The sequence below is a fragment of the Salvelinus alpinus genome, chromosome 1 (genome assembly GCF_045679555.1).
Source record: "Salvelinus alpinus chromosome 1, SLU_Salpinus.1, whole genome shotgun sequence".
Lineage (NCBI taxonomy): Eukaryota > Metazoa > Chordata > Actinopteri > Salmoniformes > Salmonidae > Salvelinus > Salvelinus alpinus.
Window position 1 is genome coordinate 111,374,936 of NC_092086.1, and position 14,795 is coordinate 111,389,730.

Genomic DNA, 14,795 nt, shown 5'->3' on the forward strand with positions numbered 1-14,795 from the left:
CCAGGTAAGTTGACTGAGAACACATTCTCATTTACAGCAACGACCTGGGGAATAGTTACAGGGGAGAGGAGGGGGGATGAATGAGTAAATTGTAAGCTGGGGATGACTAGGTGACCATGATGGTATGAGGACCAGATTGGGAATTTAGCCAGGACACCGGGGTTAACACCCCTACTCTTACAATAAGTGCCATGGGATCTTTAGTGACCACAGAGAGTCAGGACACACATTTAATGTCCCATTAGATGGCACCCAATGTCCCCAATCACTGCCCTGGGGCATTTGGGATATTTTTTAGACCAGAGGAAAGGGTGCCTCGTACTGGCCCTCCAACAACACTTCCAGCAGCATTTGGTCTCCCATCCAGGGACTGACCAGGACCAACCCTGCTTAGCTTCAGAAGCAAGCCAGCAGTGGGAATAAGTCATGGGGTATGAATGCTTTCTGAAGGCAGTGTATCAGGGAAGAGTGTGGGTGGGCGATGATGATGATGTTCATCCTATGGTGAGAAAACAGTTAAAGTTTCATCTCGACAATTTCTGCAGCTGGTCGGACATCGTTTCATTGCAGCTAGGCAGCTATTTATACAGCCAGGCACCGCTGCCACGGGACAGGTTTTCTGCTTTAAATAGATAAAGTCTAAAGATTGTTTCCCTAGTGGGGCTCCATCCTGGCCAAGCCGGGCTGAATACTGAGCATCTAATTCATTAATCGTTGTGCATGATTGAGGTCAGAACCCACTGCTGCTGTTGACTCAGTACTGAGCAGCACAAAACTCAGCCGAACAGGAGATTGGCTGATGTATCCTTGGCTCAGATGCTTCCATTGGAGAGTCATCATCTCTCACAGGAAGTGAGTAAGCGGTTAGTGGAACAGTGAAGGCCAAGCTCTGTCTGTCAGTCTGTCTGCATGGCAACAGAGACAGAGGAGTGGAGGCAGGCAGGCACTGCTCAGTAAACACTAACAGACCCCCATATAAGAAACAATCTCCTGCTGTTGTCTGAGATAACCAGAGAGATCATTGCCCTCTGTTGAGGGCAAGATCATCATCATCAGAGACAAGTTTCTGCACATTTTCTAGAGTACCACTTTCCTTATTCTTTAGACAAGCACCAAACTGAAATATTGGAAGAGCCATTCTCAAACAAACCCTGAATGACAAACAATCTCCTGTTGTTTCTGAAGAGACTAAGGTCATGGTCATCATCATCAAAGACAATAGCACCAAAAGTTACCCCAAAGAGTGATGAAAAGTGTTTTTGTACATATTACATCCATTCCAATGCAGAGACATGATGAATATTGAGATTGCATGTTGAACTTGGACGTGTTCCATTAGAGTATTATAACAAATTGCATTTGATATAACCAATAACAAAAAGTAATTGGAGAACTCGCCAAGGCTATCCGTTATCACCACTTTTATTTGCCCTGATGTTCGAGCCTGACAGCAGCTATATGTAATCAAGGACTAGCAGGGGGTCAAGACAGGAAAATAATTTGCCCTAATTGACAGATACCGTTCATATCCATCAGAGAAAGGGACACTTTTGTCAAACGCCTTTCTTATAGTTTTCACAATATTTATTATGAACAATACATCTAAAACTATATTTTTCTATCTTTTTTCCCCCAGGAAATTGTGAACTTCAACTGTCGGAAGCTGGTGGCTACCATGCCGCTGTTCGCCAACGCAGACCCCAACTTCGTGACGGGCATGTTGAGCAAGCTGAAGTTCGAGGTGTTCCAGCCCAACGATTACATCATCAGGGAGGGCACCGTGGGCAAGAAGATGTACTTCATCCAACATGGCGTGGCCAGTGTCATCACCAAGCTTAACAAAGAGATGAAGCTGACTGATGGCTCTTACTTTGGAGGTACGTAGGGAAAATGAAGACTTTGTGTGTGTGTGTGTGTGTGTGTGTGTGTGTGTGTGTGTGTGTGTGTGTGTGTGTGTGTGTGTGTGTGTGTGTGTGTGTGTGTGTGTGTGTGTGTGTGTGTGTGTGTGTGTGTGTGTGTGTGTGTGTGGGTTACCTGCAGTACCTTTTCTCTATTGGAAATGGATATTTGACCAACAGAGCCAAAGTGTAAGGTTAGCCATAGGGATCAAAAGTGTTTTAAACAGGTACCAAGCTTAAACATGAAAAGAGAGCATTTTCTTAAACCGCCCCTGACAAACCCATTTAAATGCATACTCAGACCCACTCCATCCATTTATATATCCTGTTTTTACACATATTAAGCACTGGGTATACAGTGAATATGAATGCAACATTCAGTCAACAGTATCTCTCCAGTTTCAGTTCCTCTGCTTTCAATGTTTGTCAAGGCCCATCACTGCCGATGTAGATTCCTTTTTTGGGGGGGGATGGGATTTAGCTTCTCCAATGATATAAAATTCATCTGGATGGGGTGGTGGAAGGCGGGGTAGAGGGGGTTGAAGGGGAGACAAGCCAAGCTCGGGATCAGGGCTCAGAGCACCCAGAGGACAAACAAAGGTTGCATGGCTATCTGCTCTGCTCCGTTTGGGCTCTGCAGCAGCAGCCAACTGAGAATGTCCCTTTTGCATAATTGAGGAAGTAATCCCCCCATCTCCCTAGCACGTTATATAGAACTATCAAATATTATGCCATCGAATGATTAATTTAAAGGCAATTGTTTACATTGCCACATTTTCTCAGGCGTCTCATTTATGTCATGAAAGAGAGAGAAGCATGTTTGAACTTTTCTTAGAAAAGGGATGTGATGTTACATTTTTAATTTAATCCAAGTTCACCCCCTCCCACAGAAAGACGATTTAGGATTCTAAGAATATCTTCTGGCTGTGTGGTTTGCATGCCTCGTGCAATCTTCCAGATAGATATGGCCTGTCTGGGGAGGAAAAAGCGGTGAATCAAAAAACAAATCAGTGGAGGATTTTTTTCATTCAAACGCCCCAGCTGTCTGAACAACCTCACATCTAATTATTTAATACTGTTGGTCCTCTAGCCCAAACTATTAATTGAATTAAAAATAGGTAACTACAGCCAAGCAATCAAAAAACTTAATCATACCTTGCTTTTGATGCATGTCAGATAAGCAAATGTACTGTATTGTAATTAAATGATTAATCCACTAGTATGACTTCACAGATTTTGTTTAGCCTTTATGTCAATGCAACACTGTAGACAGTAGGGTTAACCCTAACTCTAGTAGACAGTAGAGTTAACGCTAACTCTAGTAGACAGTAGGGTTAACGCTAACTCTAGTAGACAGTAGGGTTAACGCTAACTCTAGTAGACAGTAGGGTTAACGCTAACTCTAGTAGACAGTAGGGTTAACACTAACTCTAGTAGACAGTAGGGTTAACCCTAACTCTAGTAGACAGGGCTGCATCTGATTAGGACATATTGGACCAAGGGGAGTAACTAGAAACTTAAGATCGGGTCCTATAGGAGGGTATAATGAATGAGTCCCGCTGTAATTGGATTTAACAGCAGTTGGTCAATAGTGATTAACTACACACTGTGTATCTCTGTCAGATCAAGCTGCAGGGGGTATAATTGTGATTGCACAAACTTGTTCAGGTAACTCTGTTAAGATTTATTAAAGACATCTTATAAAAAGAAGTTCCAAATGAATGAATTTAAAGAAGCTGTCCGACGTTATATAGTTTTTGTTGTGACTGCCTAATATTCACTAATGTGTCATTCAACTCTGATAGCCTACTTCGAACGCCCCCATATTTTATAGACGATTACGCAGGTACACTCTACAGTATTTTATAGAGACCATTTCACAGGTACTCTACAGTATTTTATAGAGACCATTTCACAGGTACACTCCACAGTATTTTATGATTTTCTGGTCCTCTCAGGCAGCTCATACACACCTGTGGGGAAAAGGTAAAAGACACATTTCCATTCTAACCCAATGGACAATAAAGTATTTATTCTATTTTATTCTATTCTACACAACAATTGTTTTATAGCAGTTGGCAGGGCAGCCAGGTGACAGAGACGAATAGTAGAAGTAGTTGCAGTGAGAGGTGCCTGAGCTTTTTATGAGCAAAACTCGTGGCAACCTAGAGACCAGTGACTTTGGAAGGTGAACCAGGGGGCAAATGAAGGCTGTAATCCAAACGGGTCACAGCGAGGGGACAGTTAGAGGCTCCCTCTAGGGATTGTTTTGTGCATATTATAATTGTCCTGCTCCTGCTCTGCACACTATGTCTGTGTCCCAAATGGTACCCTCTTCCCTATAAAGTGTGCTACTTTTGACCAGAGCCCTATAGAACTCTATTCCCTATATAGTGCACTACTTTTGACCAGATCCCTATGGAACCCTCTTCCCTATAAAGTGTACTACTTTTGACCAGAGCCCTATAGAACCCTATTCCCTATATAGTGCACTACTTTTGACCAGTACCCTATGGAACTCTATTCCCTATATAGTGCACTACTTTTGACCAGAGCCCTATAGAACTCTATTCCCTATATAGTGCACTACTTTTGACCAGATCCCTATTGAACCCTATTCCCTATATAGTGTACTACTTTTGACCTAGACTAATATAGGGAATAGGGTGCTATTTGGGACATATCCTATATATTTATTTCCTGGGGTTATTTCCTGTCACCAGTGAATTGTGTTTAGTTGCAGCATGCTGTGTGTGATGGTGGTGTGCACTGTAAGCCCCAAACGGGAATATAAATCAAATTGAAATGAAACAGAGCCTCCACTCTTTTTGAGGCAGCATGAAGGGTGTGTGTGTGTGTGTGTATGTGTGTGTGTGTGTGTGTGTGTGTGTGTGTGTGTGTGTGTGTGTGTGTGTGTGTGTGTGTGTGTGTGTGTGTGTGTGTAGCCCGTCATTTTGCCACGCTATGCTGATGCCAGCCACCTGCTCCGGCCTGCTGCCCATCTGGTGGGTAGTGATACCCCCCCCCCCCCCCCCCTCTGTTGGTCGTTGCATAAGTATGGCATTAGGAAGTGAGCTGACTTGAGAGCAGCTGGTCCAGTCAGGAGCCTCACTACTTCCCCTCCACTGAACCACATTATCAAGCAGCATAACATAGCCCCAGATCTAGCCAAAGACAGACAGAGGACCTGGCCATAGCACTGATGCAAGCCGGCTAGCTACGCCCAATGCTACTGGATAGTATTAGCATGCTAAAAGTAAATCTAACCAACACTAATATGGAATACTAACCAGGAACGCTATGCTAATCACTCCTGAGTCTGACTTTCTGTCGTACTGACAAACTAGCTAGAGTTAGCGTGCAAATCACTGTCGTACCGAAAAACTAGCTAGAGTTAGCATGCTAATCACTCTGTCGTACCGAAAAACTAGCTAGAGTTAGCGTGCAAATCACACTGTCGTACCGAAAAACTAGCTAGAGTTAGCATGCTAATCACTCTGTCGTACCGAAAAACTAGCTAGAGTTAGCATGCTAATCACTCTGTATTACCGAAAAACTAGCTAGAGTTAGCGTGCAAATCACACTGTTGTACCGACAAACTAGCTAGAGTTAGCATGCTAATCACTCTGTCGTACCGACAAACTAGCTAGAGTTAGCATGCTAATCACTCTGTCGTACCGACAAACTAGCTAGAGTTGGCGTGCTAATCACACTTTCCCAGGTCTCACACTTCCAAGGTTGTCCAGATGTCTGCGCCTCAAGGCTGGGTGGCTATACCCCATCCCAACCAGATCTGGGTTCAGATACTATTTGAAACCTTTCAAATCTGTTGAGCGTTTGCTCTAGCCTAACAGGAGTGCCAGATGGGCGTGAGTTGTAGTTTACACTCCTTGTGACTATTTTATTGGTTCCATTGTGCCAGTCAAGCTCAATCAAGCCTAAATAAAGTATTTGACATGATTTCTAATAGTATGTAAACCCAGATCAGCTTGTAGTCCAGATAACTACTGTACAGTGCTGGGTGCACAGGCTCTGTTCCCACACTGAAGGAGAGAGAATCTGAGTCCCAAATGGCACCCTATTCCTAGTGCAATACTTTTGACCTGAACCCTATGGGCCCTTGTCAAAAGTATTGTACTGTATAGGTAGTAGGGTGCTATTTGGGAAGCACGCAGAGGACAGGAGAGCTAAGCTAACTGATTGTCCACTAATTTGTGAGAGTGACAGAAACACCTTCTAATTTCTCGCCAACTCAGGCATCTAACTGCTAACCTTCCTCCTTTCCTCTGGGTTGCCACCTGTCAGATAATACAATTAACTACAGCTGCAACCAACTTTCTCTCTGCTCTCTGCTGCAATGTATTTCCAACTCTCTGCTCTATCTCTGCTCTATCTCTGCTCTCTCTCTCTCTGCTGTCTCTCTCTTTGCTTTAACTGCTCTCTCTCTGCTGTCTTTCTCTGCTCTATCTCTGCTCTCTCTCTCTCTCTGCTGTCTCTCTCTTTGCTTTAACTGCTCTCTCTCTGCTCTCTCTGCTGTCTCTCTCTTTGCTTTAACTGCTCTCTCTCTGCTGTCTCTCTCTGCTCTATCTCTGCTCTCTCTCTCTCTCTGCTGTCTCTCTCTTTGCTTTAACTGCTCTCTCTCTGCTCTCTCTCTGCTCTCTCTCTCTCTTTGCTTTAACTCTGCTCTCTCTTTGCTCTCTCTCTGCTCTCTCTCTGCTCTCTATCTCTGCTCTATCTCTGCTCTCTATCTCTGCTCTCTCTCTCTCTCTCTCTGCTCTCTCTCTCTGCTGTCTCTCTTTGCTCTATCTCTGCTCTCTCTCTCTGTTCAGTGTATTTCTTTAAGCTAGCTCATTATTTTTAGTGTGAACCGATTATAGAGACGGAGGGGGTATGGTATGGTAGTGTGTCCCAAATAGCATCCTATTTCCTATATAATATGTTACTTTTGAGCAGAGCCCTAAGGAATAGGATGCTCAGGATGTCTGCTCAAGAATCACTGTGTCTATACAGTTGACTCTCTGTACTGTACATGCCTATGCTAGACAGCAGTAGCAGCAGCAGCAGCAGCAGCCCGGGCCTGGACATACACTGACATTTCAGAATCATTAGCTCAAAGTGACAACGTGATGAATTGACTCGCCACTGCTTTAGTGACAATGCAGCGGTGAAGGCTGCGTGCATTAGATCCAGCTGTACCTTGGACTTCATTCTTCATTTATATGGTCATTTGTCCCATGTTGGAGGTTCTACACCTCAGGTTGGGTTAGAGCTGATCTTCGTTAGGGCTGTAATTTTTCCACTCCATTCGCTTCCCTCCCTCCCTGTGTGTCTGTCAAAGATCTGCAACACTCGCAAATAATGTATTACTGACAATGGATGTGCGCATTTTTGGCCATCAAGCCTTAGACAGCATAGAGACCGAAACAGAAAGTGCTTAGAAAGAGTGTACTCACACCCAGTAGTGATGAGATAAATATAGGATACCCGACCCATGGTCTCCCTGCAAAATATAACTGCAGGGCTTTTGAAAGTGTATGGATGTGTCCTTCTGTCATGACCAGAAGGACAGAACAGAAATATGACATTATTTCAGTGACATCACAAAGCCAGAGTCTTATCGTGTGTGTTTTTTGTTGTTGTATTGTTTCTGCAGAGATCTGTCTCCTGACGAAGGGAAGACGCACGGCGAGCGTTCGCGCTGACACCTACTGCCGTCTCTTCTCCCTCTCCGTGGATCACTTCAACGAGGTGTTAGAAGAGTACCCTATGATGCGCCGCGCTTTCGAGACCGTAGCCATCGACCGCTTGGACCGCATCGGTAAGACCGTGACCATGCCTTGTGTTGCTACTCTACTGTGGGGATTGGTGCACTGTCATGGCCTGCCTGTGCCGTGCCATGTGTATGTGACTGTCTTCATAGTGTTTGCCCTCCTTCACAGCACTGTGTCTGTCGGTCTGTCTGTCTGTCTGCCTGCCTGCCATGGTGATGCATGGCCTGTATGCGCTTTCCTTCTCTCTTTCCATCAAGTTAACTTCATTTTATAAAATGTTTTACATTGATAACATATCTTTACAATAATTGTTTACATGTGTAACGTTGATAGTTTTGTGTTATTAATAAATGGAAGGCAGCGCATGTCGCTGTCAATCCGAGACGGTGTCAGATCTGTCTGTCCGGGAGAGTGTCAGATCTGTCTGTCCAGGAGGGTGTGAGATCTGTCTGTCCGGGAGAGTGTCAGATCTGTCTGTCTGGGAGAGTGTCAGATCTGTCTGTCCAGGAGGGTGTGAGATCTGTCTGTCCAGGAGGGTGTGAGATCTGTCTGTCCGGGAGAGTGTCAGATCTGTCTGTCTGGGAGAGTGTGAGATCTGTCTGTCCAGGAGGGTGTGAGATCTGTCTGTCCGGGAGAGTGTCAGATCTGTCTGTCTGGGAGAGTGTCAGATCTGTCTGTCCAGGAGGGTGTCAGATCTGTCTGTCTGGGAGAGTGTGAGATCTGTCTGTCTGGGAGAGTGTCAGATCTGTCTGTCCAGGAGGGTGTGAGATCTGTCTGTCTGGGAGAGTGTCAGATCTGTCTGTCCAGGAGGGTGTGAGATCTGTCTGTCCATGAGAGTGTCAGATATGTCTGTCTGGGAGAGTGTCAGATCTGTCTGTCCAGGAGGGTGTCAGATCTGTCTGTCTGGGAGAGTGTGAGATCTGTCTGTCCAGGAGGGTGTCAGATCTGTCTGTCTGGGAGAGTGTGAGATCTGTCTGTCTGGGAGAGTGTCAGATCTGTCTGTCCAGGAGGGTGTGAGATCTGTCTGTCTGGGAGAGTGTCAGATCTGTCTGTCCAGGAGGGTGTGAGATATGTCTGTCTGGGAGAGTTTCAGATCTGTCTGTCCAGGAGGGTGTCAGACCTGTCTGTCCAGGAGGGTGTGAGATCTGTCTGTCTGGGAGAGTGTCAGATCTGTCTGTCCAGGAGGGTGTGAGATCTGTCTGTCTGGGAGAGTGTCAGATCTGTCTGTCCAGGAGGGTGTCAGATCTGTCTGTCTGGGAGAGTGTCAGATCTGTCTGTCCAGGAGGGTGCCAGATCTGTCTGTCTGGGAGAGTGTCAGATCTGTCTGTCTGGGAGAGTGTCAGATCTGTCTGTCCAGGAGGGTGTCAGATCTGTCTGTCTGGGAGAGTGTCAGATCTGTCTGTCTGGGAGAGTGTCAGATCTGTCTGTCCAGGAGGGTGTCAGATCTGTCTGTCTGGGAGAGTGTCAGATCTGTCTGTCCAGGAGGGTGTGAGATCTGTCTGTCCAGGAGGGTGTGAGATCTGTCTGTCTGGGAGAGTGTCAGATCTGTCTGTCCAGGAGGGTGTGAGATCTGTCTGTCTGGGAGAGTGTCAGATCTGTCTGTCCAGGAGGGTGTAAGATCTGTCTGTCTGGGAGAGTGTCAGATCTGTCTGTCCAGGAGGGTGTGAGATCTGTCTGTCTGGGAGAGTGTCAGATCTGTCTGTCCAGGAGGGTGTGAGATCTGTCTGTCTGGGAGAGTGTCAGATCTGTCTGTCCAGGAGGGTGTCAGATCTGTCTGTCTGGGAGAGTGTCAGATCTGTCTGTCTGGGAGAGTGTCAGATCTGTCTGTCCAGGAGGGTGTGAGATCTGTCTGTCTGGGAGAGTGTGAGATCTGTCTGTCTGGGAGAGTGTCAGATCTGTCTGTCCAGGAGGGTGTCAGATCTGTCTGTCCAGGAGGGTGTCAGATCTGTCTGTCCAGGAGGGTGTCAGATCTGTCTGTCCAGGAGGGTGTGAGATCTGTCTGTCTGGGAGAGTGTCAGATCTGTCTGTCCAGGAGGGTGTGAGATTTGTAATTGCTGAGCGATTGGTGCTTTTTGAGGTCTGTTCGGTTTCGGTTCGATTATTTAAAAATTATCACGATTTTCGATTTCGGTTTTGGTATTTATTTTTTTGCATTAAATGCATTATGAAATAATGACGTTACATTGATTTTAGAGCTTTTTAATGGAAATTCCAAAGACAAAATTAGAGAACATTCAATTGCCAAAACATTGAAAATATTCCATTGTCTCGGTCAGGTCCACATTGGGTAGACATCAATAGAAATCACTATGAACTAGTAAATTATTTCAGTTGTGTTTTTATTACTTAGTTTTAATTTAATTTCTTTATTATTTTTTCATTCCTTAAAGTCGTCATCTCATCTCTGCTCCGACGGTAGCAGCCAGCCAGACCATCTAATGTTATGTGCTCCCCATACTGTACTGTCTTCAGTCATCCTATTTAGCTAGCCTGCCGAGGTATGCTGCAGAGCTGTCTGACAACATCATTTTTCTAGTTCTTCAAAATAGATAAGGTATACTTTCATGAACTGTCTCTGTCCCTCTCTCTCTTTCTCGTCGTTGTGTACATTCCTCTCTCATGCTGTCTATGTGGTCTGTGGGTATCTAACCTAACTTAGCAGGTGTAAAAGTGTATCCGTTCAGAGATCTGTATTTAATGAGGAGATGCTCGTGTCTTCACCCTAACAATAGGAGTTGTTGTCCCAAAGACGGGAAGGCAGGCGACAAGCTTAGGTCCAAAGTAAGTCCATAGAAAAGCATTGCGTTATTTTGGACAGATTTTGGCGAGAATGAAACCTCTCGCTTAGCCTCTTCCTCGCTGATATGTCTCTGAGCCGGACAAAACTGGCACAATGGATTATGGTCATTGTAGTTAATTACCAAGTTTCTGCGCTGAACAAGGTTGTATATTTGCTTAATGAAAACTACACCCCTTCAGCCCAGAATTCCACATAATTCTTGACTTGATTTCTCAGATTTCTCTGGTGAATGATTGGGCTCACAAAAAAACTAACTAAATGGAATTCCAGTAATTGAACCAACGTCGGTCAATTCGTTGTTTAATAACCAACAACAACAAAACATTTTGGTTAATCGCTCAGCACTACAGATCTGTCTGTCCAGGAGGGTGTCAGATCTGTCTGTCCAGGAGGGTGTCAGATATGTCTGTCCAGGAGGGTGTCAGATCTGTCTGTCCAGGAGGGTGTCCGATATTTCTGTCCTGGAGGGTGTCAGATCTGTCTGTCCTGGAGGGTGTCAGATCTGTCTGTCCAGGAGGGTGTCAGTTCCATCCCTTCTTTGGTTTGGTGTTGACCCCCAACTGGAACCCCTTCTGGCGAGTGGATGGAAGCTATAATTCATCTGCATGTGCCTCCGTCTCCATTCACCTGCACACCTGGGTATGAGCAGCACCCCGACCCCGTCCCAAGGACCAGCCCAGCCAGAGCAGCCATAGACTGGCCTGGCCCCCAAACAGAGGCCCTGAGCTGGGCATGTGACACCAGGGAGGGAGGGCAGGGAGCCAGAGGCCTCAAAGTTAACCAGGCTTGACCAAGTTGGACCAGGCTTGACCAGGCTTGACCAGGTTTGACCAGGCTTGACCTGGCTTGATCCGGCTTGACAGGCACGGCTTGTAGACATTATATGACTCCCCTTTAGCGTCTTGCAACTTTCCCAAAATTCCCCAGCTTTGTAGTAATCTCGGATGGGATATTCCTGGAATCAGGAGGGAATAATCAGGAGATATGAGAATCCTCCAACCTGGATTTCTGGAAAACTTGGACAATTTGTGGAATCTACTAAATGTTGTAACCCTAGCTACTGTACACGGCCAGTTCCTTCACCTCTCACTCTGGTTCCTGCCAAGCCATGTTCCTTTCATTTGTTAGAGAAACATAGACACACTTTGCCGTTATTAGTGGCAATTTAACTAAAGTCATAAAGAAAGATAATCAATTAATCAGATAGAAACAGAATTATTATAATGACTGAAAAAAGGGGCACATGTATGTAATTCAACCAGGGCATCTTTTTTTATGCTGTTTTTCCTAAATAACTTCTCCCTTTTAAATAATTATGCTCATAATGTACTAGATTTGTACTATATTAATATTTGGGAAATATTCTGATATAATCTGGTTAAACTGTTTCTCCTCAATTGGCTGCTTTGATGCTACAAATATTGTCTGATATTTATCTGGAGAGGTTGCCTATAAAATTCACATTTCATCATGGCCACACACTCATAAGGAGAAGAAAGCATATAGCATCTAATGCTTGTAGAATATTGCACTAGTAATGCATATAGGTAATGCATCCGTATTGAGAAAGCACCCTTTTCATATTGTGTGTACTGTATGTACTCTTTGTCCTAAGACGGCCATTATGTTTCCATGAAAAGTCTATAATCTTTTATCTTTATTAAAGGACAGAATACAGCAGGTGGCTTGGTAAGATATATTTATTACGTTACAAGTGCCTTTTTGTCAGGTCTCACATTTTGACAGAAGTTTCGAAGTTAACTGATGTCGTATGCAACGTTTTAGAAATCAGCAATATTATTTCTCAACTTTTGGTTTCTGCATAGATAAGCTTCATTTTGAAGTGAGCTTAGTAGGGATGTCAGAATTGTTTGTTTCTCCATGCGAGGTCTACTTTTATAATGTACACATTATTTTGCCCCCATTTAATCCCTAGCCCTCTCTTCAATTACTTTCTGCTTTAAAATGTTCACTTTCTTGAAGGATTTTAGCCAGACTTGGCCCACCTGGTTTGAACCAATGAGAAACATATAACTTAAAATAACTTATAAGGAGATTATTTAAAATAAACATTAGCTGTTTCAAATATTCAATTCTAATTAGATTTTTTTTAAAGGAGTCGTCCAATTCTCTGTAAAAGAATAGATCAAGTATAAATCTTAAGATTACTTACTAAACATCCTTTATGGCATGTTACAGTTAACATTACAATTATGACATGACATCAACAAATATTCTAATGTTATTCAAATAACCGGTAGTTTGAAACTATGAGCGTAAAGCATTAAAGAGTCATGGATCATTACCGTAGGAATATAGGAATTGGATAGGAGTGGTTGGGGATATTTATCACCACATGGATAAAGTATGGTGAGGGTATTCAACTGGAACTCTGGGACATTTGTTTGAATTGCATGGCCAAACATTTGATAAATAATAGCAGAAAGTTATTGTGAATTCTATCTATAACAAACTTTCATTTTGCTCAGGCACTTTATCATACTATCAACAACTATTACCAAAAAGGGGCGATATGAGGAGAGTTTTTTGTGTACAGGTACCCAGTGTCTTTTAAATATAACAGATACTGTGAGAAGATTTTTATAAAAACAAGTGGAATTTGCAGAACGATAGCGTGCAAATGTTGGCTCAAACCTGGATTAAGCTTGTGGTTTGTATTTATTTCCTGTTTGTTTGTTTTTTCTTCTTTCTTGGTTTATTGAGTTTGAGTTGGTATGTTTCTTTTTCTTCTTTGTTGGTTTATTGAGTTTGAGTTGGTATGTTATTTTTTCTTCTTTGTTGATTTATTGAGTTTGAGCTGGTATGTTTGTTTGTTTCTTCTTTGTTGGTTTATTGAGTTTGAGTTGGTATGTTTCTTTTTCTTCTTTGTTGGTTTATTGAGTTTGAGTTGGTATGTTTGTTTGTTTCTTCTTTGTTGGTTTATTGAGTTTGAGCTGGTATGTGTTTGTTTCTTCTTTGTTGGTTTATTGAGTTTGAGTTGGTATGTTTGTTTGTTTCTTCTTTGTTGGTTTATTGAGTTTGAGTTGGTATGTTTGTTTGTTTCTTCTTTGTTGGTTTATTGAGTTTGAGCTGGTATGTTTGTTGGTTTATTGAGTTTGAGTTGGTATGTTTGTTTGTTTCTTCTTTGTTGGTTTATTGAGTTTGAGTTGGTATGTTTGTTTGTTTCTTCTTTGTTGGTTTATTGAGTTTGAGTTGGTATGTTTGTTTGTTTCTTCTTTGTTGGTTTATTGAGTTTGAGTTGGTATGTTTGTTTGTTTCTTCTTTGTTGATTTATTGAGTTTGAGTTGGTATGTTTGTTTGTTTCTTCTTTGTTGGTTTATTGAGTTTGAGTTGGTATGTTTGTTTGTTTCTTCTTTGTTGGTTTATTGAGTTTGAGCTGGTATGTTTGTTGGTTTATTGAGTTTGAGTTGGTATGTTTGTTTGTTTCTTCTTTGTTGGTTTATTGAGTTTGAGTTGGTATGTTTGTTTGTTTCTTCTTTGTTGGTTTATTGAGTTTGAGCTGGTATGTTTGTTGGTTTAATGAGTTTGAGTTGGTATGTTTGTTTGTTTCTTCTTTGTTGATTTATTGAGTTTGAGTTGGTATGTTTGTTTGTTTCTTCTTTGTTGGTTTATTGAGTTTGAGTTGGTATGTTTGTTTGTTTCTTCTTTGTTGATTTATTGAGTTTGAGCTGGTATGTTTGTTTGTTTCTTCTTTGTTGGTTTATTGAGTTTGAGTTGGTATGTTTGTTTGTTTCTTCTTTGTTGGTTTATTGAGTTTGAGTTGGTATGTTTGTTTGTTTCTTCTTTGTTGATTTATTGAGTTTGAGTTGGTATGTTTGTTTGTTTCTTCTTTGTTGATTTATTGAGTTTGAGTTGGTATGTTTGTTTGTTTCTTCTTTGTTGGTTTATTGAGTTTGAGTTGGTATGTTTGTTTGTTTCTTCTTTGTTGGTTTATTGAGTTTAAGTTGGTATGTGTTTGTTTCTTCTTTGTTGGTTTATTGAGTTTGAGTTGGTATGTGTTTGTTTCTTCTTTGTTGGTTTATTGAGTTTGAGCTGGTATGTTTGTTTGTTTCTTCTTTCTTGGTTTATTGAGTTTGAGTTGGTATGTGTTTGTTTCTTCTTTGTTGGTTTATTGAGTTTGAGCTGGTATGTTTGTTTGTTTCTTCTTTGTTGGTTTATTGAGTTTGAGTTGGTATCTTTGTTTGTGTCTCAGGCATGTTGTCATTGAATTGCTTTGCACCCCTTGTGTTGACTCAACATTGCAATACTATTGTGACAGGCAAGTCAATCAATCAATCGATAAAACATGGTTGGGATAGACCAATC

At 42.6% G+C, this 14,795-nt stretch overlaps 1 protein-coding gene across 1 annotated transcript in view; it reads left to right on the forward strand.

Moving 5' to 3' along the window:
- Positions 1–14,795, forward strand: part of LOC139538905 (potassium/sodium hyperpolarization-activated cyclic nucleotide-gated channel 1) — a 145,760-nt gene that overhangs the window by 116,759 nt on the left and 14,206 nt on the right. Inside the window, exons 6-7 of the mRNA XM_071341472.1 lie at positions 1,637–1,877; positions 7,552–7,716. Coding sequence (XP_071197573.1) covers positions 1,637–1,877; positions 7,552–7,716 — 406 coding nt within the window. The remainder of the gene's footprint in view (positions 1–1,636; positions 1,878–7,551; positions 7,717–14,795) is intronic.